At 42.4% G+C, this 25,974-nt stretch overlaps 1 protein-coding gene across 2 annotated transcripts in view; it reads left to right on the top strand.

Annotated features, from left to right (window-relative positions):
* The first annotated feature begins 760 nt into the window (after positions 1-760).
* The window catches only part of GRIP1 (glutamate receptor interacting protein 1), a 606,928-nt gene continuing 581,714 nt past the window's right edge, over positions 761-25,974 (top strand). Inside the window, exon 1 of one of the 2 annotated variants that reach the window (XM_036492323.2) lies at positions 761-1,023. In XM_036492323.2, the coding sequence (XP_036348216.2) occupies positions 966-1,023 (58 nt within the window). In that variant the 5' untranslated portion in view covers positions 761-965. The remainder of the gene's footprint in view (positions 1,024-25,974) is intronic. The other variant, XM_058673303.1, reaches the window with a different exon arrangement.

The raw sequence follows: 25,974 nt of genomic DNA, 5'->3' as shown, positions 1-25,974 counted from the left end.
GTCTCCTTGCATGATTTAAAACAAAAGAGCTCTGCTCCTGCCTTCCCCACCCTAGTCGGAAGCGTGTCCCCGGGACCCACCCGCGCTGACCAACGCGAAAGTTGCCATCGCCTTCCACCGAGGGCGAAGTTAGCGAATCGGAGGCTGTGACTCTCAACTCGGGGGAGGGGGCGGCAGCCGAGGAGGGGGGCGCGCGGCGAGGAGGAGGGACTAGAGGGAAGGACACTGCCCCCTACTCTATCGAGGTCGTCGCCCAAGCCGGGGAACCGCCAGTTGGGGCTTGGAGAGGGAGCGGTGGCCGTGGAGGAGCAGGGGTGGGCTCCGCACCGCGGCCGGGCGCCAGGCTCGGTACCTGGCGGGCCGGGTGCACCTCGCAGGCCGACGGCCCGGGGCGCGGAGGGTGTGAGCGCGCGCGCCCCCTCCGTGCCCGCTCAGCCTCGCGCGCGTCTCGGGGGAGGCTCCGGCGAGCTGCGCCTGGGGAGCCGGCAGCCTCAGTCCTGCCGCCAGCCGAGCTTTGTGAGGCGGCGGCAGCGGCGGCGGCGGCGGCTCCTCTCAGTCCCACCTGCTGGTGGCGAAGACGAGGAAGGGGAAGCAGGACGCCGAGGAGAGGAAAGAGGCGGCGGCGCCAGCCCGCTGCTCCCGCCGGCGCCCACCTCGCGGGCGCTCCGCAGTGCCCCGCTCTCGGCCTGCGCCGGCCCCCGCCCCCCGGCCGGCCTCGCCGCCGCACGAGGCCGCCGCAGCTGCAGCCCCTCAGCCCTCCCCGGCGCGGCCGCCCCTGCCGCCCCGAGCGCGGGCGAGTTTGAGGAGAGCGCGGGGCGCGCGGCGCCGCCTCGATGCTCCCGGGAGCCGCCTCGGCGCCCCAGCCCCGCTGAAGAAGCCCTGAAGTGCGAGGCGGGAGAGGAGGCGCGGCGAATCCCGGAGAAAGCGAGCGAGCGAGCGAGCGAGCGAGCCCCGGAGCCGACACCATGCCAGGCTGGAAGAAGAATATCCCCATCTGCCTGCAGGCGGAAGAGCAGGAGCGAGGTGAGTGGGGCGCCGCGCGGGGCGAGGCAGGGCCGGGGGTCCGCGCCGGGCCGTCCCCGGTCCCACCAAAGGCCGGCTGCCGCCGGAGCTGGCCCACGGCTGCGGGGGAGGAGCGCCGCGCCCTCGGGGCCAGCGTTCGAGTCCAGGTGGCGTCGCACGAACACGGTGAGGCTTGGGGGGGGGGGGGGGGGCTGGAGTGTAGGGCCGAGGGGCCGGGGAGCTGTGCCGCAGCGGGGAACTTTGCGCCTGGCCAGGACCCGGGGCGAACTCGGGTTTCTCCCGGGCCCGCTCGCACGTGGAGCCCGGGCGGCCGTGCGTGCGGTGGGCATTGGCGGTGCAGGTGTGCTGTGCCTCTCTGTCAGGAGTGGGGTGGGGGCAGGGGCCCTGCCTTGCTTAAAAGTGACTTTTCAAACTTTCCTGCTCCTCCCGCGGCCGCCTTCGCGGTGTCCCCGCCTCTGGCTGGGCTGCGGTGGTGCTGCCAAGCCCAAAGTTGCTGGTGGTTCCTTAAAGGGGCTTGGAGGTGGGGCAAGGGGACGCGGCCGCGGGTTTCTGGAGGAGGAGGCTGACCCCGGGCTCAGGGTCTGAGGCCGGGAATTACTACCTGGAAGATGAGTTATGCCCGGGCGCAGTCCCAGCTGCCTAGTGCATTCCGCAGGACTGCGGGCTTTTTGTAATTACTGTCTGTTTTCTTTGTGAAAGGTGCTTCTCCTTGCCAGGTGGCTTGGAAACGTTTTGTGCTTCAGCCTCACAAGTGTTCTGGACACGTTGTTCTTAAGAGAGTTGCGGCAGGGTAAAGTTGAAGGCCTTTTGCACCTGCGAGACTTGGTTCTGTGGAGGTCATTTCCTGGCGTTTGGGTTGTGCGGAGGTTGGCCAGGAGTTCAGCTCGGTAACCTGGATATGCCGTGCACAGTGCACCAGAATTTCCTATATAGGCCCAGTGGGGCTGGAGGTTGTGGGTGTGTGGGTGCGCGGTGCGGCGCTCTGCCAGCCTTTGGAGGTACTCTTGCTGCCCCTCGACCCTGGGGTTGGACCAGCTTCGAAGTAAAGGCGTTAAAGGATTGGATGGCTTCAGGATTCTGGGTCGGCCTGGATTGTGGCAAAGAGTCGCTGCTGCGTGGAGGTTCGGTACTGCTGGTGGGTGCAGGAGACCCAGTTGTCAGGTGAGCATACTACAGCCGCCTGGTGAGCTGGTGGTGAACGCAGGGGCTTGGCTCTTGGGCATGCCAAAAGTTTCAGGCTTTTGAAGTAATGTGCACCATGGAAAAGCCAATGTACAGTTTCCAGTTTTTCTCTAGGTGGCACAACCTGTCTTTGGTTTATATCCTGTTTAATGACTCAGGGAATTTATCCCTTTTAAGCTACTTCCTTATTAGATTTGTGCATTCATTTCTGCAGCACACTTTCTGGTCGGTGACCTCACATTTACCCACTCACAAAGGCAGCTCTGCTTCGGAAATGCTATTTTTTCCCTTCAGTAAATAGTATTTTAAAAGTTGCAAATAGTGGTACCCATCATTTATAACCAGGTAAAGCACTAAATGAAAGCATTTTGCCAAACATGGAGTGTTTGTTCTACCAACTAAATGTCACGAGGCACTTTACTGGGGGGTGGGGGAGGGAGAGACCACAGTGCTGCCATCATGTTTTATAGGAGTGTTAATATGGGGAGATTTTGGGTTGTAACGACGTGCACTTGTATGCCTTTCAGAAATATATGGTAATTTTGAAAGATGATCGCCTAATCTGTTTGGCAGAGATAAGACCAAAATTCCACTGAACATAACAACCAGAAGTAGTTTTCTGCCTTTGCTCATCCAGTAGGGAAACGGGGACGGCTGATTGCTTAGTGGCTTTTTTCATACTAAAGGTTCTTAGCCTCTTGCTTGTATTAGGAGATACTTTTCCAAATATCAATGTGTTTTGTGACATTTATTTTCAAGAACTTTCTTTTAACATGTGTGTGATAGCTGTGTTGTGTTGTGTGTGTGTCCAAGTACATTTAAAGGATCTGTGATGACTACATGACTTCTCATGTGTAGGTCAGAGGAGACTGCTGAGGTTTGGCAAGTCCTTTTGCAAGAATTTTATTGCAAAAGGAAGAACAGTTTCTTATTTGCATCTGAAGCCATCTAGTATATAGCTTTTTCTTCTGTGGAATTTAAAACTTGAGGTGATTCATGTAGTGTTGACTTGGGTCCTTTTAAAATATAAACAGAATGAATAAGCTGTAGATTGGTTAGGAAAATAATAAATGTGAAACAAATACGTTTTTAATTTTGTCTGGGGATAGCATGGACCAAAAGGTCAATTTCTAGTATCTTACTATTAGATTCTAGGGTTGATTATGCACAAAAACTATTATTCTGTACACACACACACACACCATTCCCAATTTACATTTAAACATTGTAAAATCCATTATGAAGACTACTCTAGCATAAAATTTTTCATGTATGCTTTATTGAGTTAAGCCTTTTTGAAATGTAATGCAAATTAGCACAAGATGCCAGAGCTTTAGTGACCACATATTTGAAAAGTATATGTATGTCTTAGCGTAATTCTTTAATAAAATTACTGATCTCAGCTCAGAGGTTGAGGGAACAATGCTTATTTAGTGATGGTGTTATAATGTACAGCAAGCCTTAGCTAATCTGTACAGTTTCCTGCGGTATCAGCACAGCATTCATAACTTGGGCTCGTCTCTGAGGTCTTCTGACAAGATGGTACCTAGTGAACTGCTGCTATTGTAGGCACTGCTGAGTGGAGGAAGTATAATATACACTTGTAGAATGGCATATGAAGAATTGCCTGTGTGAGATGTCATACTGCTAAAATTCAGTTTTTTCTCTGTCTTCCCTCTGAGTTTTTGCTTGAACTGATGCACTCAATTCATGTAGACACCATGTCATAACTTGGGTAAATGTTTAGGAGAGGTATGTTTCTGAAGATTCTTCTGTTTAATATTCCTCCCCACCTAATCAGATTAATTTTTTTTATCTTATTGGCTGATTGTGTGTATGAAGAATATTTTTTGAAGAAAATTTCAGTGTGAAAGAATAGTGCGTTTGAAATTAAGACTGCATTTCTTTGGGCTTGTAAGTTTCTCTTATTTGTGCAGCTTTTATTAGTAAGTTTTCACTGTAGGTTTAATGTGTAGTTACAGCGTGAAATCAAATATACAGCTTAGGAAGACTGCCCATCTATTTCTGCAGACACATTTTTGATTTTTTTTGAGGAACACATGAAGTGATATTTTCTCTTATTGTTATATGGGCTTAATATGAGTGTTACCTAATTCAATAGATATGATAACTGAATCTCGCCTTACCACGTATAGTCACCAGGGAAGATTTATGTATTTATAACCCTCTGCATCCTTTTCCTTTTGCTGTTCTTGTGAGATTTGAAGATCAACCAGTGGACTTGAAAATGTCCTATTTTTACTTCTCTTGTAGAAATTATTATGTCTTAATGTTTGCTTACATTCTGGCATGTGAGACTATGTGGATAGCCTCAGATTTAAAGAATTAGCTTCTGTAAAATAGCCATGAGAAAGCATAGATGTTACAGTGAGTTCGCATTGCATGCTTGATCTGTCATTTTCGTCATGACCAAATCTGATGACTGTATCCTACAACCTGCTGAACACAAATTTCCATTTGGAGTTAGAGGTTTGATCAGGGTACATTATGGGGAGAGCAGAAGAGGTGCAGCCCATCAGTGGTCAGCCTTAGGCCCTGCAGGAGATGTCTTGTAAGGGTTGGTCCGGATGGTGCTCACCGCAGGTGAGTGGTGTTATCAGAAAAGACTGAGAATCTGATTCACAGGTGTGCTTGGGGTTGCAAAGCCGAGGACACCACACAGCAAGTCCTGAGCTGAATGTCATTGCACTTTATTGACATTAAAGTCTTAATGTGTTTTTGGCAGAATTTTAATCAACTGCCAGAAAAATCCTTATTTATTCACTTATGTTAGTTAAATGTACTGGGAAAACGCTTCTAAGGTGAATTTTGAGGTTTTGACTTTGTCAGATCATTGTATTAACTCACAGTAAAGGATTGAAACGTCAACGTGTTTCAGTAGAACTATTTAACTAAAGGAACTCATTTAAGTGAATGACTCTTTCCACTAAGACATTATTACATGGTGTTCCTGCTTTCCAAAGAGTATTTACCATAAAAGCAAGAAAGAACAAGAATTGGCTGTTTTCCTCACTGTGATGGACTGGAGACTATTGCAGTTGTTAATGGCCATTGTGTGTTTGCTCCTTTGCCAACATTTTATTTAATTAAAGTCATATATCGAGCCTTCAGTCTGGCTACCTGACAGATGGCCCAGTAGCCAAAGAAAGGGAGCTCAGATAATGCTTTGTTCTGCAGCAACCAGATTGGTTACTTTCCTTCAACTTTAGCGTTTTGTATTTGAGAGAGGGAAAGAGAGACAGACAGGATGAGCTCTCTCATCCACTGGTTCACTCCTCAGATTCTGCCATAGCCCCCCTGGCAGGGCCAAAGCCAGGAGTCTAACTTGGTCCAGATTTCCCACATGGGAATCAATTACTTGAGCCATGATTGTTGCCTCCTGAGGTCTACATTAGCATAAAGCTAAACTGAGGAGTGGAACCAGGATTTGCACCCAGGAACTTCTGTGCAGGATTCAGGAGGCCCAACTGTTGGAAAAGGCTTCTTTGATGAAGAAAAAGGAATACCAGTTTATATTAAAGAAAATTGAAAATTGAATATCGTGGATTATAAAATGATTGAATTGAATGATATATGATGGTAAGCTTTAAGGCCTTTGAGTCTTAGTGCTCTCAGGCACTATAATGTACAAAAGTAACAATGATACAAAGTAACATGCCTTGACAGAACACTGCTCGACCACAAAGCTAAAACTTGGCATTTAATTTCATCTTTCATTAAAGTTTATGTATTTTTAAAAATAGGGGCATGTGTTGTTACATAGTGAGTAAAGGCTGCTACCTAAAAATGACAACATCCCATCTAGACTCTGCTTTAAGTCTTGGCTGTTCCACTTCTGGTTCAGCTGTCTGCTAAGGCTTGGGAAAATGACAGGTCATGACCCACCCACAACCTTGGGCCTCTGCTCCCCTTGTGGGAGACCTAGAGGAGGTCCCAAACACTGGCCTGGCCCTGCCCTGAAAGTGGTGGCCATCTGGGGAGTGAACTAACGGATGGAGGATTTCTCTCTCCCCCTTATTCTCTCTGTTACTCTTTCAATTAAATAAAATAAAATGCAGTATATATGTACTTGAAAGAAAAAGCAACATAGAAGTTTAGTTTTCTTAAATTAAAAATCTGTGCATCAAAAATTTGATACAAATTTCCTTATTCAAAAACCCTGCTGTTATAAGTAAATCAGTGGCCACTGGTAGTGGTGTTATCAGTTTTATTGGAATGTTAACATTTGCTGAATGTATTTGCCCATTAAAATGGGCTTGTTTAATTTCTTCCCCCCTTTGAATAATGATTAAATGTTAGGCACCAAATCAATTGATGAGTAGAATGTGAAGAAGATATAGCTTGCGTCCTAAACAGATCTCCCAGCCTCTGTGCAGTGGGTTGATAACCAAGTTTTGGATTCAGACACATTGGGTTTAAATTCCCTTCAACACCTGGCAACTCTGACTTTTTAACCCCTCAAAACCCTTAACTCTCTTACTAAAGAAGAGGACAAACAACATTTGTCTCCTGCAAGGATTAAGTGAAATGAGCAAATGTGTAAGAATGTAGGGTAAGATGTGTGATTCAGTGCTCAATAATGCCAACTGTATTTTATGGTGTCTAGATCTGTCAACAGTACAGGGTAGCCTGATGATAAAATGATTCATCTTTATTCTTTAAACATCTCATAAACTAACTTTGAAAAAGTTCTGTTTTGTGAAAACCTGCAGTGACACAGTGCTTTATGAGGCCAAAGTCTGATATAGTCTACTCTGACTTGCTCATGAAGATGAAGAAGCTCCCGTGTGGGGGTAAATGCGCCCAAGGAGACACTTAGCCAAGTTCACTGAGCACTGACCGCCAGCATGACTGTGGGGATGCTCACAGCGTGTGTCCAGTTGTAGTTATGGTTGTATCAGTGTGTCCAGTACCACCTCCTTATACTCTGCAAAACGCTGGTGTCAGGGAGTAGAGAGGAGGGATGGGCTGTGCTGGGAGTTGGAGTGAAAGAAGTGCCTGACAACAGCTGTCCAGAGTGCCAGAAAGTGATGGATGGGGAGAAGATTAGGAAGCTGTGAGGGGCTGTTATTTCATCAGAGAACATGGTGTGTTCCAAAGCATTTTGGGATATGATACTTCAAGAATATGAACACAAATATGGAGGATAGAATATAAGTATTCATATCTCCCATGATATGGGAAAATTAGATGAACATGAGACTGGACAGGGCCAGATTTGGAACTTTGTATGCCTGTGTAAAGAGTTCAGAGTGTATCCAGCAGGGGATGAGGCATTAATTAAAGGACTTCCAGCAGAGGAAGGAAAGGAGCAGATTTTTGGGAGGATTTTGTATTTATTATTTTCCATGATATGGTTTTATCAGCGTAGAGTTCTTTCCCTTCCCTTCCTCTATTCATCCCCAAGTTATCACAGAAGCACACTCAGTTCATTGTTACAAGCTTTATTTTCTGATATATAAATGTATCATGACATGGTAAGCATAGCAAAAGGTAGGAAACATAGTATTGTAGTATAAAGGTATTTTTAGAAGAATTAATTCCAGTCCTATTATTAGCCGGAGTAGAGATTCATGCTGTATACATCCATTACTTCCCAGTATGCTAATCTCTCTTGCACAATATACTTCACACACACACACATACTAGTTTGTGTGTTGTTGTGTGTTAGAACATATGAAGGACAGGGAGGCTGTGGAGAGAGATGGAAGGAGGACAGGTGACTAGGTGAAAGCCGGGAAAATGGAGGCTGTGTGTGTATTGGGTCAGGTGCAGACTCTTGGTGCTTACAGTTCTCAGGTAACTGCAAGTCAAAACAGATTTTACAAATGAAGCACAAGCAACACTACTCACATAATTAAAAACATCCAAATGAACTAATTTTATTGATATCATTTACCTGAAACTAAATTCTCTCTTACAGCATGAATACTGTTCTTGTTGTTAGAGAAGACAACAGCACTACTTCCTTCTAGTGAAACTCGAGTGGGCAATTGGCTTTAATGTGCTGATGTTTCTTCGGTGTGTCCTGGGCCTTCATCATTTACATGTGAAGTCTTCAGTTTTCATTGGTCTGTTTTTGTCTCATTGTGATCCTAAATGCTAAATGTAGAATCGGCAGTGAAATTAGTGACACACTGAGCTACATTGGCGCTTCTTGGACTGTTAGTGGTAAAAGGCTGTTTTTGCCATCTGTCACAGGCTGATAGGCGGTTTGAAGGCACAGTGCACTGTGTGAAACTCACTGCCTGAGTTGGACCACACCTGTTCTTATCTATACCATATCCAATGAGATGAGCTCACTAATCACAGATGTGGATATCAAATTATCAGATTGTTACAAGAATTTGTAAACATCTATCATCGTTATCTAACCATGGGGAAGTGATAAATGGTTTCCTGACTGGCACAATCTACAGACCACACTTAGAATAGTGCTAGGTAGAATCCATATTAGCTGGGATTGAGAAGAGCTCAGAAGGATGTTTGTGCAAAAATTTGGACACTATTTGAAAAAATATTTATTTGGAAAGCGGAGTTACAGAGAGAAAAGGGAAAGAGATGAGAGAGAAAGAGACAGTGATAGACAGACAGATATGGTGGGTGGAGAGACAGAGAGCGAGAGGGCGAGCGAGCAAGCCCATCCATCCACTGGTTCACTTGCCAAATGGCCGCAACTGCTGAAAGCTGTGGGTCAGGACAAAGCCAGGAGCCAGGAGCTTCTGGGATTTTCACGTGGATTTACAGGCCCAAGGACTTGGACTGTCTTCCCTGGCTTTCTCAGCCCAATAGCAGGGAATTGGATTAGAATTGGAGCATCTGGGACTTGAACCAGTGTCCATATGGGACTCTGATGCTGCAAGTGATGGCTTTACTTACTGTGCCACAGCCCTGAACTTTGCACTTTAAATAAATATTTGCTTATTTCAAAGACAACATAACAGAGTGGGAGAAACAAAGAGAAAGATCTGGGAAAGTTTTGCCTCCCAGTTGCTTGCTGGGCAAAGCCTAGAGTCAGGAATTCCGCCCAGGTCTCCCACATGGGTGATAGGGGCCCAGCAGTTTCCATTGCTTTTCCACGTACGGTAACAGCCATATCTGGCATTCTGATGTGGGTGTCGGGGATTGCAAGCAATGCATTAACTTGCTGGACATGGAACCATCTCCTGCAGATTATCTGAGATAGACAAATGAAGCAACTTATTTCCTGTAATTACGTTTGACTTTATTCAAGCTTAGATTCTAACTGAAAATGGAAAACATCAATCTTCAAGAGCACCTTTTTCTGTGGTTTAAACGTTTTTTGATTATTTTTGTAATTTCTCAAGTGTATTTTTTCCTTGTTTCCAAGATGAAGGGGCAAGCTTGGTTTCCTCATGGTACTGGGTAAAGGATGTTTTATTCATTGTGTGACTTTCCTTTTGAGCCCTGCTGTGGACTTGGCGTGGTTGGTGACTGGGCATTATGCCCTGTTACCCACTGGTATTAGAATGTTCCCATTTGGTCATTTGAATGTCATCCTGGCAGCTTAATGGGACTTCTTGGACCTTGACTTTGTCTATTGTGTGATTCTTGCAGTCAGTGACTGCCTACCCAGATTTATTCTGGGTACCAGTCTTATCAATGTATCTCTGACTTCCTGGGAGTCAGAGAATGCTTCATTGTTTGTGGGTTCTTGAATGGTATCCTGAGCTCCACCTGTCTTAACCACCTCTTGTGAAAGTTGTCACCCTTTTGGTCCTGAGAACCGATGTATTTCTTCTCACTGTTGGTAGTGTAATTGTAGTGTGCATTTTTTATTAGATGTTGGAGTGTTTTAAAGGGTTGTTTGAGTTTTGAATGAAGATGCTAACAATAGGTCACTAGATGTACTCTGCTGCCTATGTGAATGGATGTTAGGGTTAGTCAATCTTTTCTGTTGAAGTGTTAATTTCCTTCGTTTTTATAGCTGTTGAATTAAACAGAGAACATGAAAATCTTAGACACAGGCCGGAAACATAAATTACTAGAATTTATGTCTGTAAGTATAACTCATCATTTAAGAAAGATAATGATTTCAGTTTTTACCTGTATGTACATCAAAGAAACAACACAGCAGTATGAAATAATATAGACGAACAGATAATGATGTGGTAGGAATTTATTTTCCTTGATATAGTCTGATATCTAGTATTTATGTTTCAAGAATTCTGTGGAAAAAATTGATGTGAATATGTTATGAAATCAATCAGTCATCCTGATATCTACATTGCTCTCCTCAGAAGTTTCAAGATTGTTGACTAAAAGATAATGGCATTTAAAATTTTTTTTCAGATGAATTCAAGTGTTGCTTTTAAATGTCTAATTTTCCAGTATGTGCATGGCACATTTTCATTAAGTGAACACCTTGAACAAGGCGATATAATTTTATTTCTTTGTTACCATTTCACTTCCCTCCCCTCCTGTAGTTTTAGTTATGAAGATAAAAATTTGCCAGGCAGGAGTCAGACGCTCAGTAGTGCTGTTTCTGCAGAGAAAGCCCCTCATCTGGCTTTGTTAGCAAACTCAAATGCTAATACTCATGTGAGAATCTTACTTCCAAAAAAGAGCCCTAGTTTTTCTTGGCCAATAATCACATAAAATTATTGTATACTTTAGCTGTGTATTCAGTGACTGTGTTTACTTAAACTCCCACCCTCCCAGATTCTAATGATCATAATAAAAAAAAAAGATAAAGAAAAAGGGCCGTATATTATTCTTCTCAGCTACTGTAACAGAATACTGTAGACTGGGTCCCCTAAATAGTAGAAGCTCATTTTCTTACAGTTCTGGAAGCCGTGAGGTCATTATCAAGGTGCCAGCATGATTGGTTGCTGGTGAGAGATATCCCCCTTGGGTAGCAGGTGGATTTTGGTGGTGCATGTGCATGGATGTGCACACATACATACAGAGAGTGAGAGAAAATGTGTGCTCTAGTGTCTCTTATATGAACAGTAATCTTGTTGGACCAGGGACCAACCTTATAGCTTCACTTAGCCTACATTACTTCCAAAGAGAAACCCCCCACCCCACCCCAATCTTCAAATATAGTCTAGCTGGGGTTTAAGACTTCCGTATGAATTTTGGTGTGAACTGAAACATTCAGTGTATAACAGACAGGAATAGAAAGCCACTCAATGTTTTGCTTATATATTTAATTTCGTCTTTCAGATTTTGAAAATCAGTCATTTTGAACAAAAGTTGATCTTGTTTTAAAATAATTGTTGATAGTTTTCCCATTGAGTATCCATGTCCCATGCATTTGAACCCAGGTAGATTTGTGGCTGTCTTAGCCCAAATGTATAATAGAAGGGATATGTGAGTTCTGAGCTGTGATACAAAAATCATTCTGGTTTTCTACTTTTTAGCTGAAATACTTGCATCTGGACTCCTGAGCCAGCATGCAGCTCTTTTTTTTTCCAACTACCCAGATGTCACCATCCTGGAAGGAAGTCGGTTCACATGAGATGATTGTGCGTTAGAACTCTGATGGGAGGCCTGGTCTTCTAGTCTTCCTTAATTGGGCACCAGGCTTGTAGGAAATGAAGCTTGAGCTATCTTAGCCCCCAGCTGTTATGTCATCCCCAGTTTTGGGTCTGCATAGATGATGTGACAGACATACCATGGAACAGAGAGAAGCCATTTTCATTGTATCTGAATTCCTGACTGTAGAGTCCATGAGCATGAAAAAATGGTCCTTACCATAGATTTGGTTTATTATATAGCAGTGGAACTTGCAGCATATCATATGGCCTCTGTATTAGCTTGTGGTTCCTACAACTAAATGTGTAGATATGTCACAAAGAAAATAGGCTTGTTTTGGCTCATGATTTGGGGGATTTTTAGTTGAAGATTTGGCAGATCCCATGTTCATCTCTAGTGAAGCATTCATGGAGTGTAAAGCAAAGATCACTAAGGCAAACGAGGAAGCAGAGAGAGAGACATGAAGCATGTTTATCCATATCTATGGGATCTCTTTTAAAGCCAACCTGATTTGGTTATGAGGGCTCCATCCCAGAAAGCTAAACCAATCTAATCAATTCCCAAAGGACCCACCTCCAGATACCATAATTGAATTACGTTTCTACCCTTAACTCATTAACTATTAACTTTAATCTTTCAATCATCAACATAAGACTTTTGGGACAAAGCTCTTAACAGAGGCCATTATATATATCCAAAGTAATATTTAAAGCACGGCAGCCCATTTTGAATGTTTTATATTTCTCTCTTGGTCACTTCATGCTGTTGTATCAAAATACCTTTAACTGGGTAGTGTATAAACTATAGAAACATGTCCTCATGTGACCCAAGAGCAGAAGGGCACAGTGCACTTGGGATCCCGCTGAACTCCCTTTAAAGACCATTAATCCACTCATGACTGCTTTCTTATCGCAAGGTCCCACCTTTTAAGACTATCATGTTGGGTATTAGGTTCTAGCATTGAGATTTTGGAGGTACATCTACACTGAATCTATAATAGCTCCCTTCCACTCTACTCTGTGGAACTTGTGGTCTCTTATCAGAAAAATACATTATATACTCAATCTCCTCTGTTAACTTCCACCTCACTTTCTGGCTCTTAGTGAAGCTTGACTCTCACTTGGATCTATCAGTTTCTTGGCTTCTCATTTGATGTTGGCCATATCCTTAACAGTTGTTGCATCTGTCATTGTGTGTAGGGGACTTAGTTACATTGCAACAGCCCAGAACAGGAGTTCTCAAAGTGTGGGAAGAATTGTAGGTGTTTTCAGAAGGTCTGTGAGATCAATACTACTTCCATAATAATGCCAAGACATCGTTTACCTTCCTTTTCCATTAGTGTGCACTCCTGTTTAACAGAGGCTGTGCAAAATGTTCTGATATCTTCATTCCGGCAGCTAAAGGAATATGGACTTGGTGTCTGTCCTTATCTTCCTGTAACTGCCCCTTCACCCCCTCCAAATGTTCTGACACAGAAACTCCCACGTTGCTTCTGCTGCTTAGTCCATTCTTTGCTTATAGGACTTGCTGTCTCACTTTTTTCAAGTGTCTCCATAAATGTATCTTTCTTGTTAGTGTGGACTTCCTGTTCTTTTTTGAAGTTGTAAACTCCATAACATTCCTCCCCTTTCCAGCTGTGTGTGTTTAAGATTTATCCAAAAGGTCGAGTTACAGTGGTGTGGGGAGGGGAGAGAGGATGAGAAAGATCGTGGGTGAGAAAGAGAGAAGGAGAGAGATCCTCCATCTACTGGTTCATTCCCCAGATGCTTGCAGTGGCTGGTGCTGGACCAGGCTGGATCCAGGAGCCAAGAACCTCCTCCGGTTTCCATCATGGGTGCAGTGGTTCAAACACTTAGGCCATGAGCTAGTGCTTTTCTCAGGCCATTAGCAGGGAGCTGGGTTGGAATTTGGAGCAGCCAGGACTTGAACTAGTCCCTATCTATATGAGATGCTGGTGTTACAGATGTTTAACATACTATTCCATTTTTGTCCTTATGTGTTTTTTTTTTTTTGAGAGGCAGTGTCACACAAACACATGCATACACATACACACAGCTGGATCTGAAGCATGGAGCAGCTGAGATGAGCCAGACACTCCCAACGGGGGGTGTGGATGTCACAGCAGGTATATCAATAGGCAAATTAGGCCCTGCTGTACCACAGCACCCACATCATATTCTTTTTTCACAGCACCATATGACATACTATTTATTTTGTGATTGTATTTGTTTAGTATGCCTGTTGTTTATTGTTAGGGGAAGATCCTTGAGAACAGGATTGCTAGCTGTTTGGTATTGCTATATTGCAGATACAGAGTCAGTTGACTCATAGTAGGTGCTCAGTGGTGATCTTTTCAGTGAGGCTCTTGGGTAATGTTACGTAAGAGCAGCAGTTATGATTTGCAGATGATGGAATGGTTATATTACGATATACATTTTCTTTTGTTTTCAAGGATTATGTTGAGTAAACCCTGATTTGAGAGAAGGTAGAACCAGCAGTACATTAGCACAATATCATTCTTGGTCTCCCCTTTAGTTCTGGATAAGTATTGAGAACGTGAATCAGCTTTGTCCCAGAGGCAGAGAATGGCCGAGCAACAGGGACTTTCCCTGCTACCACACACCATTTTTTAAAATGTTTATTAATTTGAAATACAGAGATAGAGACAGTGCTTCCTGGAACTGGCTCATTTCCCAAATGTGTACAACAGCTGTGGCTTGAAGCTAAAACTGGGAAACTGGGAATGCAATCCGTCTCTCCCATGGAGGTGGCATGGAGCCAGGTAGTTGAACCATCACTGGTGCCTCTTAGGGTGCTGGACTCATCACCGAGCCAGGACTTGAACCGGTTGCTCCGATGTGGGCTACAGGCAACCCAAGCAATTCTTTACCATGAGACCAGCTGCCTTTGCGAAAAACTGCCTTTTACTGTCTAAAGCCATGCATGCTGTCTGCCACGTTATAACTGTTGATTGCACAGTTGGATTTAAAGCAGAAAAATAGTTTACATATTTCCTTATCTATACTTTTTCACTCTTGATTCTTAGAACTCAAAAAACTATCTTTCCAATAGCCATCTTTCAGTCTTCAGATTGGTTTTAGCAGTGTATAATGTCAGAGAAATAGATGGTTAGTATGTTTGCCCCATTATTTTCTAAGCGAATTAATTAGATTTTAATGTGGTGAAATAAAAAAAATTACCTTTATGTGAGTAATTTATTGTGGTATTTGTCTTTTCCCAAGTATCAAACATGAGGAACAAATAATCAGCTTCTTCCTTATTATGGAAATCAAAGAACAGCATAGTTACATGATAATACTATTAAATAGTTTTTATATATCTGTTTTTAGGAAAGCATTTAGGATGTGATATAGCATTGTCACTTTATCTTACAGCCTGTTTCAAATGTGAACCATGCTAGCCACCTCATACTTTGTTTCTGTACGTTTGAATGATGGATCATCTCAAACCTCATTACAACCACATATCATACTTAGGGTAAAGCACATAGTTTCGTATACTAGTGGTTTCCTCTCAAAGCAGAACTTTAACAAGTCTTTTTTTTTTTTCTAGACAATTAGCACACGCAAACTGTCATTTGCATGTGTCCCAGTGCTTTTTTTACCCTCAAAGATTGCTTCCCTATTTAATTTTAATGTCCTACCTTATTTCCTTGCCAGTTTCTAGGGACCACTCCCATCTCCTAGCTTCTAAGATTAGAATAATAATCCTACTGAACTGTTTCTGGTGGGGTGGTGGGGCCGGTGGGGGGAACTGCTTGGTACTAGTGTCAGATAGTCAGGTGATCCTTGCTGATTGATCGAGCTGAGCCCCTATCCCTCTAGCAAATTGTTTAATCATGTAACTAGTTTAATTCTCTTCATCATGTAACTAGTCAGAACGTATGCAGTGGATGAGCAATGATTATTCATTGATAAAATTTTTACATTCTGTTATGGGAAAACAGTCTAGGAAACTGGATACTGCTGCAAGATAGAGATTTAGGCTTTTAGAATCAGAATTGTTTTTAAATGCTAACTTCTTCACTAAGGGGACCTATGGCCTTGGACAAACTCTTCAAGCTCTTGATTGATGCCTTAGTGAAAGAATCTTAATATCGCCTGCTTTATGGCTGTAAGGAAGAATTTAAGATTTCTGTATCTATAAAAATACCTGTCAATGGTGAGTCCTTAGCAATGCTCTAAATATAGAGCAGTGGAATTTAGATGAGAGTGCACTAATTACAAAATTACATAGCAGATGTAGACTGAATTTTCATGTTATTGTTTGGGATGCTGCTACCTGAGGTGGGTGGGTGTTCAGAATAAAGGGAGGGAACTCATAAATATCTGTAGCATGGTAACTAATTGATAAAAGTATTTGCAAAATAATTATGAGCATAACCCAGAAATGCGTGCTAATTCATGTCAGAGTTAAGGCCCCTTCTTGCTGTAAACTACATTTCTACATAGGAGGGTTGATTTTCAAGCCATAGGCCTCCCTTCGTTTGGTTGCTGCTACTTGATTCAGCCTGATACTGACTTTTCAATCACAGTGTTCCAGTTCTTTTCCTGTCAGTGATTTCGTTTGAAGATAGCTTTGTTCAATGTGAAGCTTTTAGTGTGTTACGCCAAAATATAACAATGCCAGCTAAATTATTATCTTTCAGTTTTGAAAATCTGTAAAGTTGTGATGATTGGATTTAGTTTCAGTAGTTCAGTCAGTGGTGTCCAGGTAACAACAAAACAAGGCAACAACACAAAGTCTAGCAACCTTAAATCTAAGGTTATGGCAAACCAAAGACATTACGAATCTGCTTTAGCATCCGAACCTTGTGTTCTTTACGGCAGTCAGGCACTGCCTTGCTTTCCAACCCACTGCACCTAGTCTGCCTTTGTGATCTCACTGTGCTCAGGGTTAGCCCGTTTCAGCTGTCTCTCCACATTCAGCATATCTCGAACCCCTGCCTAGGAGAATGGAAGAAGTTGATTTGTTGCTGAAATCAGCGCTGATGGCCTCGTGCAATTGGAACTTACTTCTAATCAGAATGATTAAGGAATCTGCTGCCAAGGTAGCAGCCTGGAGAAGTGCTATAGTTCTCTGAAACATGTCAGGAACATGCTGGGGTTTGGCTTAGATCTTGGAGGCTGGTATTGGTGTAGCTGTCCTGACCCTGTATTCCATCTTCAGGTTCTGTTTGCATCCCCGTTTTGCGTACCTATTCCTGTGCTTGATTTTCCAGGATTTTTGACATTTGACCATGCCTTTATGCAGGCTGTCATGCCACATCCTTCAGTAGCTTTGCTTTGTCTACTTTTCCTGTTCTCTCTGTGTGCTTTATGCATTACATGCCTGGATCATGAATGCTGACGTTAGTTCATTACAAGGATCCGGCCTTTCAGTAGGACTCGCCAATGTGTCAGAATACTGTAGACAGACTCTGATCTTAGCTTCTTTCCTGCCTTCTGTGAAAGCGGGTAACTGGAATTTCTCAGTGTTTATTGCAACAGTTCACTGCTGTGTATTTAAGCTGAAAAGGAGCAGTGTTAGCACGTTGACTTGCTCACAGGCCTGCTTTGCAGTTGGACACTTAGAGGAAAGTTCAGAACACACTCAAGAGAAATGCTGGAGGGCCCAGTGCGGTGGCCTCGTGGCTAAAGTCCTCACTTTGAACGCCCCGGGATCCCATATGGGCGCCGGTTCTAATCCCAGCAGCTCCACTTCCCATCCAGCTCCCTGTTTGTGGCCTGGGAAAGCAGTTGAGGACGGCCCAAAGCCTTGGGACCCTGCACCTGCGTGGGAAACCTGGAGAAAGTTCCTGGCTCTGGCTTCGGATAGGCGCGCACCGGCCGTTGTGGTCACTTGGGGAGTGAATCATCGGATGGAAGATCTTCCTCTCTGTCTCTCCTCCTCTCTGTATATCTGACTTTGTAGTAAAAATAAAATCTTTAAAAAAAAAGAGAGAGAAATGCTGCAGAAGAGATGGTGATGTTGGGGCTCGAAAAATGCCTTGAGATCAGGTGTTACTCTCAATAGGGCATCAGTATTGTGGAATGTTTGATTCTGAACTTCCTTGATGTTTTCTTGATGGTTTTGTAGTACCATTCTAATTAAAATAGTTCCTATCAAGTGTGATAGTTGCTGAGCTTGCCTTTCTTGATAACTCTGTTTTACTCAGCAAATTCAGCTTTTCTGTAGGATCTACTCTATGTTATATGCTATGATACTTGATAGAAATACAAATATAAATATATAAATATAAATTATTTATAAATATATATAAATATAAAGCTGGAGCATAAGTGGAGCAGCCGGGATATAGGCCGTCACCTGTATGGGATGCTGGCATTGTAAGGTGGAGGATTAGCTAGTTGAGCTATCATGCTGGCTCCTGGATAGGTTTTAAAAAGCATTTTTATGTCCAAATTTTGTGTAATAAAAATTTATTTCTGGTTTAAGTTAAAAAGAAGAAACCATGAAATTTAATTGCTATTATTTATTATATGTTTGCGATATTCTCTTTAAACAGGAAAATAGGAGTTTATGTTTGAACAATGATGAGAATTTAATGGATCTAATTATAACTACCAGACTTGTGGTTTTATTGAGCTCCTAAAACATCTTTGGCTTTACTGGTATGTTTAAAGCCTTTAAGATGCTGCTTTCATTAGAACACTTGTGCAGTAAATGGTAATTGTATATTGAACAGATAAAAACTTACACGCTGCAGATCAAGAAGTGCTGCACAATGTCACTTTGATTAGGTAAATGCAGATTTAACAGCTTAGTAATTCTTTAGATTTCCTATTTTAAATGCCATAGAGTGCAATAATATAATTAAAATTTTGTAAGTGGTTATTTAGGATAATGGTAATTTTTTTCTCTTTTCCTTTTTTAAGGCTAGATGAGGGAATTAAAATTTCCACACGTGCATTATATCCTAGAGCAAAGGATCCCACTACTGTGATTCTAAGTAAACTTTAATTATATTTCTTCATATATTTATTTTGTGTAATTGGGTTGTGGTTTGAAATGTTATATACATTCCCTTAACTTTAGGAATTGTTTTTATATTTTGTATTTGGATAGTTGGTTTAAATGTAAAGATTTCAGTAAGTGGAATATGTTGAACACTGGTCTGAAAATTCTGTTTAAGTTGTATCCTAGGTAATTTTGTTTTATGTAAATGTACTTCAGAATTTAATACTGGGCCTGGCTGAATCCTGGAAAATTTAAAAACCAAGGCTCAAAATCATTCAAAGAGCAAGAGATAGGTGATGTCAGTGTTACCAGTAGAACAAAAAGCCCAGCCAGAGAACTGGAGCAATGCCAAGAATCTCTTGCCAAGCAGCTTCCCTGTCAGTCAGGTGCCATCACAATCACTTTCCCAGGAACGTTTGTCGTAGAGATCATTGGATTTTCCCATAGGCATGAGCTGGGCTGGAGTTGGGTGAGGAGCAGCTAAGACTCTTCTGCCTCCACGCTTGCTACTGTTTGCACCAGACTGTGCCTATTTCTGGCCATTCCAAGTGGGGCAGGAGTGAGGAGCTGTTGGCTGGTGAGTTCAGTCTGGAAGTGCAGGTCAACCAAAGAGGACTTCTTTTGGTTCTGGTTTTATTGGAAAATAAAATAGTGGCGATCCACCACCACCCCACCCCTCTTCTCATGAGAATCGTGTTTTTGTAAAGCTGGTCTCATCCCTGTGGTGTGCTTCTCTTATGCATGTTTAAATATTTATATGGAAGGCAAGCATACAGAGGGAGGAAGGACAGAGGCACACACAGCTTCCATCCACTGTTCGTACTCCAAACGGCTACAGCAGCCAGGGCATGGAGCCCTATACTAGGACCATCTTCTGCTTTCTTCATACATTAACAGGGGGATCGTTTGGAAGCAGAATAGCTAGGACTCAAATCAGTGCTCTGGTATGGAACGCTGGTGTTGTAGGTGGAGGTTTAACAATTGTGGCACAGTGCCAGCCCATGGAATATGCTTGTGACATAATTTGTATCTCAGAACTGGTAAGATTTATTCTCTGTGTTTTCTACTTTTAAGGAGTTCACCTCTCTTCAGACCTAGCAAGTGAGATTTGTTCCTCTAATGGTTGCAGGTGTATTTGCTGTCATGTTTTGTGGTTGAAGTGTGAACACTCTGGTGCTGATCTAGTATTTGAATGGAGCTGGTGTCATGGACAAAGCACTAAGTCTATAAGAGCTATCTAACAGAGTGACCTAGGCTGCTTTATGGGCACTTCAGGGCTCTTTCAACTCAGGCATTTTCTTACGTTGAGTCCAGCTGTGAATTGAGACATGTTACTACTTCCTTAGCTTGTGTCAAATTTCCTTGTCTTATGTTTCTTTCCTCTGATACTATCAGTGTATTGTTTTCCCCAGATTCAGAAAGGGTGCAGATAGCTTCCTTACTCCTCAGGAGCTAACATGAAGGGATGAGGCAAGCCTTCATTATGGCCTTTATAGGAAAGCTGCCAACTTAAACAACTATGCCATTGGGTTGGAAGGACAACACACACAACCCAGCAGAAAGGAATTGTTCTCAAAGGATAGAGCATTTCCTGTTAGCTTATTTTGGTTCTAAGCTGTATGTATAGTGATCAGGATTTTCTTTTATTGAAGACTCAACAAAAGTAGAAGTAGAATCTCATTCTTTCTTCTTTCTCCCCTTTCTCTTCCCCTTCCCCGTCTCACTCTCTCCTCCCTTTCCCGCGGTCCTCCTCCACGCCCTCCCCATTCCTTCTCCCTTTCTCTGCCCCCCACACGCCCCTCACTTTATATCCCTACCTTTAACATGACACGGAATAAATATTGTTTTACTTGAAAATTAACCATTTTAATTTTGCTATTGGAAAATCAGTGAGATAGACACACACATACACAGAGATTATGAAAGGGAGAATGAACAAATGCTTCCTTCTATTGGTTTGCTTCCCAAATGCCTGCTACAGCCAGAGTTGGGTCAGGCTGAGCTGGAAGCTAGGCACTCATATGGGTGGCAGAGACCCACGCACTTAAGCTATCACTTGCTGTCTCCTAGAGTGCACGTTAGCAGGAAGATGAAATTGAAAAGACAATGGGACTGGAATTCACTGCCCCTGCTAATTAATTTTTAAGGCTTATTTATTTTAAAAATCACAGAGAGACAGAAAACAAGAGAACGTGTTTCTATCCAAAGGTTCACTACTCAAATGGCTTTAACGACCAGAGCTGGGTCAGGCCAGAGTCATGAGCCTGAAACTGCATTTTAATCCCCCACATGGGTGCAGGGGTCCAGGCACTTAGGCCATCTTTTGAAGCATTTGCAGGCCCAATAATTCACAATGGAATGTCTGGGATGTGAACCAGCACCCATGCGGAATGCTGACATCCAGGTGGCAGCTTAATTCACTATGCCACAATGACATGTCCTGCTACCTAATTTAAACAAAAAGAAATGAGAATAAAATCACCCGCTCTGCATAGTGTAAACACCTCTTGATTGTTTCTTAACAGCATGGTTTTAATGTGCTTTCTGCTGTGGGGCTGTGAGCACAGGCTCTGCAGACAACCTGTTTCCACTCTGATTCTGGCCCTGCCACTTATCGCCAGCTTAGGGAAGTGTTTGATGCCTCTGCACCTTGCTTGGTGAGTGTTTAAGTGCAGACAGTTATTTTACCTTCTTCTTTGGGTGATTGTGAGGATTAAGTGAACTGATATTCCTACAAGTCTTAATGCATAGTTTAGAGCTCAATAAGCATTACCAAGGTGCTTGCCATCTCAGTCTTTTTTCCTGAAATTGTTTGTTGCAAAAAGCAGAGACAAATTACCGGTATGTGAATTGTTTGTATAGTTCTTTGATTTTTTTTTCTTCAAGGCAAAGAACATGTGATATAACTCCAGGTCAGAATCTGTTTAAATTCAGAAACAGAAATATATTTGTTGCCAGAGAGAATTAGAATTAGCTGGTATCACTTGAGCATATCCCAGTGAGATCAAGAGAAATTGTGAAATGTAATACATCCTGGGAATCAATGGACATTTTACACTAATTAATATTATGACAACTGTTTTACTGAATTTTCACAGCAGCTTTTTGTTTGAAAGATTTTCAAGGGAAATGTATAGACACTTAACAAAAATCTGTAAAATGTAATTTTAATCACTTTTGTTGTCTGTAGAAGGTGAAAGTGAGCAAGAAAATGGTTTAATAGTTTTCCCTGGGGGATAATAGCAGGTCAGTGAATGGCAAACCCAAGCATCTTAATTTCTGATTTGCTATTTTAGTATCTACAAATCCTAGTTCTCTCAAGGTAGGAGCAATTTACATGTGAAATTTAGACAAAAAATTCTTAGTATACTCTGTAGCTGAATGTCACATGGTTTCTTTCTGCAAAGATATTTGATAGAGAATATGCCCATACCACCCACATACTCGACCATATCTCCCCCAGGAATAGAGTAATGGAAATAGCTCTTGGGAGAAATTGAAAGCACCATTAACTTTTCTTTAAGCATTAGTGTGTTTTTCTAGTTCTTTTAGAATTGAATATTTAGAATTAATAGGCAAATCTCTGAAGATTAAAACTCATCACTCTATTACAAAAAGTTATTTCAGGGTCAGCTTTACCTCTGGGTGAAGTGGGCTCTAAATAAGTTATTTCAATTCAACTGCTGAGAAATGCCTTTGAATTCCCTCCAAATAGCTTCTTTATCTGGTCAGTGATTGAAACTCCATGCTAGAAATTCGCTTTAAAAAAAAAAAAAACCTTCAGGTTTTGAATGGTTTGTACAAATGCAGATATCCTAGGTACAACTGAGTAATAACATTCAGCAGCGGCTCAGTACTGGGCAATGATATTCTAGCTATAAATTAGTAGTAAACATACTCAGTAGTATCAGTAACTTGCTACAATGTTTCAGTGGATTTATAACCTCTTGTGTATTATGGGGTTTTTATTTGGGTTTAAATGGTACTAAAAAGGGAGAGAACACCATGAATTTTGGTTATTGGGAGACAGTGGAAGAGTAAGATGATAACTTTCCAGGTGTGAGAATGAAAAGCTGTGTGACAGGAAGCCTAATGTCACTGCATCTCCCTTTGGAATATACATACACCTTTCATGCCCCTCCCCTCATGCCTGCAGTAAAATGGTGCAGAAGCCAGGAGCTGTGAACTTAATCCAGGTCTCCTGTATGGGTAGAGTGCCTAATTATTGAGCCATCACTATAGCTTTCCAGGGTCTGCATTAGCAGCAGGTTGGAGTCAGGAGCTGGCGCCTGTAGTTAAATCCAGGCACCTCCAAGTAGAATGGCGGTGTTTTAAATACTCTATGAAACCCAATATCCACTCCTTAGCTACCTTTCTTAAACTTTGAGTAAATGGAGAAAAAAAATCTTAGACTTTAAACCTCACGACTTTTACTGGTATTTTCAGAAAAGGCGTATTACTTTCCTTTGATTTGGAACTTAGAAAATATTTGGGAACTGCCAAGTTGTAACTTTAGTGAAACAGAGGATTAAAAAAAAAATTTTTTTTTTTCCCAAAGTCTTTCTAGCAGGCATTAGGGCTTTTTCCAGAGGCTAGCTATTCCTTTTATCAGCAGGCTCAGAATGATCTGTAATGAAGATGAATACTTAATTTATGGTTCTTGGAGGATGAAAACCAAAGGCAGAGTTCAGACTGTATCCATTTCAAGTATGGCAATAGAACTGCCAGGGCTCCCCAGAGAACCTGGCTCTCACCTGCTGCCGTTTGCACCTGCAGAGCCAGGCTTGGCTTCTGCCACTGAAGAACACACCTGCCAAACCTTATCTACCCACACTAGCCAGAGCATTTAAGACCTGGATAGTAGGCAGATGGTGCTACCCTGGGATCCTTTGTCATTCCAAATTGTGCTGTGGTGTGAACAAGTCCATTTGTCCTGTGGAAGGCTCTTTGCCCTCTTGCTTGCAGCTTGCGAGGAACCTGCTCCTGCCCACACTGTTCCTTGAAGTTCGGTCTTTCTTCTCACTTTCAGTTAGATTCTGATACTGTGCTTCGCTCCATTTCAGCTCCTGCTGCTTCGGTTCTCGCTCAGATTCATGACTTGTAGTCATGGTACACCTCCTGCCATTCACATTGCTCGCTGCAGCTTTTGCTGCCTACCTGGTGCTGTCCGCACATGGTTCTCACTCCTAATTTGTCTTCAGGCTTGGCACCCTGATGACTTCCTTCGTGGCCCTCTCGGAAAATTGTATTTCTGGTAATTAAATAAACTATTTAAAGCCCAACACCAGATAAGAGATGAAAAATTTAGGACATGAACAAGTAAAGAGATAAAATGCTTAGCAGAGAAATACAGATATTTATAGCCTGTGACTTGAAATAGATGAAATTATAGGGTTTTGATATCTCCTTTGACCTTCTGCTAAAGAAAAGCATGGAAAGAGATTGTGGAAAATTTCATGTTTCAAAAACTTGAAGCTGCTGTATTACCTTGTATAGAAAAAGGATTTTCATTTTCTTATGGCTTCATAAGCAAAATCCAGTATTATAAATATATACCTACTAGATCAGCAGGCAATGGATGAGTAATCATGTAGTTAATGTACTGTAGGTTGCAGGTGTTTGTTCTCAAGTAGCTTGTAGTCAAATACATGAAGAATTATAAAACAGGGCCCAGCACTGTGGCCTAGCAGCTAACAGTCCTTGCCTTGAATGTGCTGGGATCCCATATGGGTGTTGGTTCTAATCCCGGCAGCTCCACTTTCCATCCAGCTCCCTGCTTGTGGCCTGGGAAGGCAGTCGAGGACGGCCCAAAGCTTTGGAACCCTGCACCCTGTGTGGGAGACCTGGAGGAAGTTCCTGGCTCTGGCTTCGGATTGGCCAGCACTGGCTGTTGCGGTCACTTCGGGAGTGAACCATGGGAGGGAAGATCATCTTCTCTGTCTCTCCTCCCCTCTATATATCTGCCTTTCCAGTAAAAATAAAATAAACCTTAAAAAGAAGAAATATAAAACAGTTTGCAAACTGCAGATTTCTGGCTGTGGCCTTTATGCTTAATAATGCAGACTGAAGGGCCCCATGCAGTGGCTCAGTGGCTAAATCCTCACATGACCTGGGATTCCAGGATTCCATATGGGCACCAGTTTGTGTCCTGTTTTCTTTGCTTCAATCCAGCTCCCTGATTGTGACCTGGGAGAGCAATGGAGGGTGGCTGAAAGCCTTGAGACCCTTCACCTGCATGGCAGACCAAAAGCAGCCCTCTGGCTCCTGGGTTCAGATTGACTCAGCTCTGGCCATTGTAGCCATTTAGGGAATGAATCAATGGATGGAAGATCCTTCTCTCTTCCTTTCTTTTGCTTTGTAAATCTGCCTTTCCAATAAAAATAAATAAATCTTAAAAAAAGACTGAATAAGTTGTCGTTGGTTTATGATACTTATGAATGTGTCTGGGGTTAAAGTTTTATAAGAAGATATACCTGTCTTCCCTCTGATGTCCTTTGGGGCTGTTATATGTTTTTTGTTGTTTGCTTGATTTTTTATTATTTCATCTTATGACACAGTTTCATAGGCTCTGGGATTCCCCCAACCCCTCCAAAAAGCCCTCCCCCTATATTGAATTCCTCCATATAGTTATAATAGTACAGTTCATAACCAGTCATGATTCCTTCATTGCGGGCATGGACTATAGGTAATTGATTTTGTTGTGAGTCACATGTCTGTCTTGATGAAAGAAGTTTAGGGAAAATGAAGCTTTTAATCCTAGCTCTTTGGTGGTTGAAATTAGAGCAAGATCAGTGCATTGGGTTTAATAGAGCAAGAATGATGAGGATTTAAATGATAATAGAAGTAACCTTAATAGAGTTCCCCATAGTAATAAAAGGATATTCCAAAAAACTTAATGAAAAAATAAAAAATTTATTTTGATACAAAAAAGTTTTGAAATAATTTCAGAGGTCCAAATGTCAATGAGGTGGTCACAGAAGGTGGTTAAGAACTAGCATTTATTTTTAACATATTGGCTACTCATTACTATGTCAATTAATTCCATAATGATGTAAATTTTTGCTGATGGTACGTTGGAGCTTTTAATTGATCGGGATGATACTCTGCTGGCTCTGTCTTCAAACCAGAGAGGGTATACCTAAGAAGCCATTGAACTTGACTGGACAATAAGATGCTGGACTCTATGTTTGGTATATGCTTGCAATGAGGGAATCTCAACTGAACTTGAACTGTGGTTATGCAACAAGGTGGAGGAATCCACCATGG

This window comes from Ochotona princeps, chromosome 15 (genome assembly GCF_030435755.1).
Source record: "Ochotona princeps isolate mOchPri1 chromosome 15, mOchPri1.hap1, whole genome shotgun sequence".
Taxonomy (NCBI): Eukaryota; Metazoa; Chordata; class Mammalia; order Lagomorpha; family Ochotonidae; genus Ochotona; species Ochotona princeps.
Note: the sequence above shows the minus strand (reverse complement) of the source record. Positions and strands in the feature narration are given on the sequence as shown.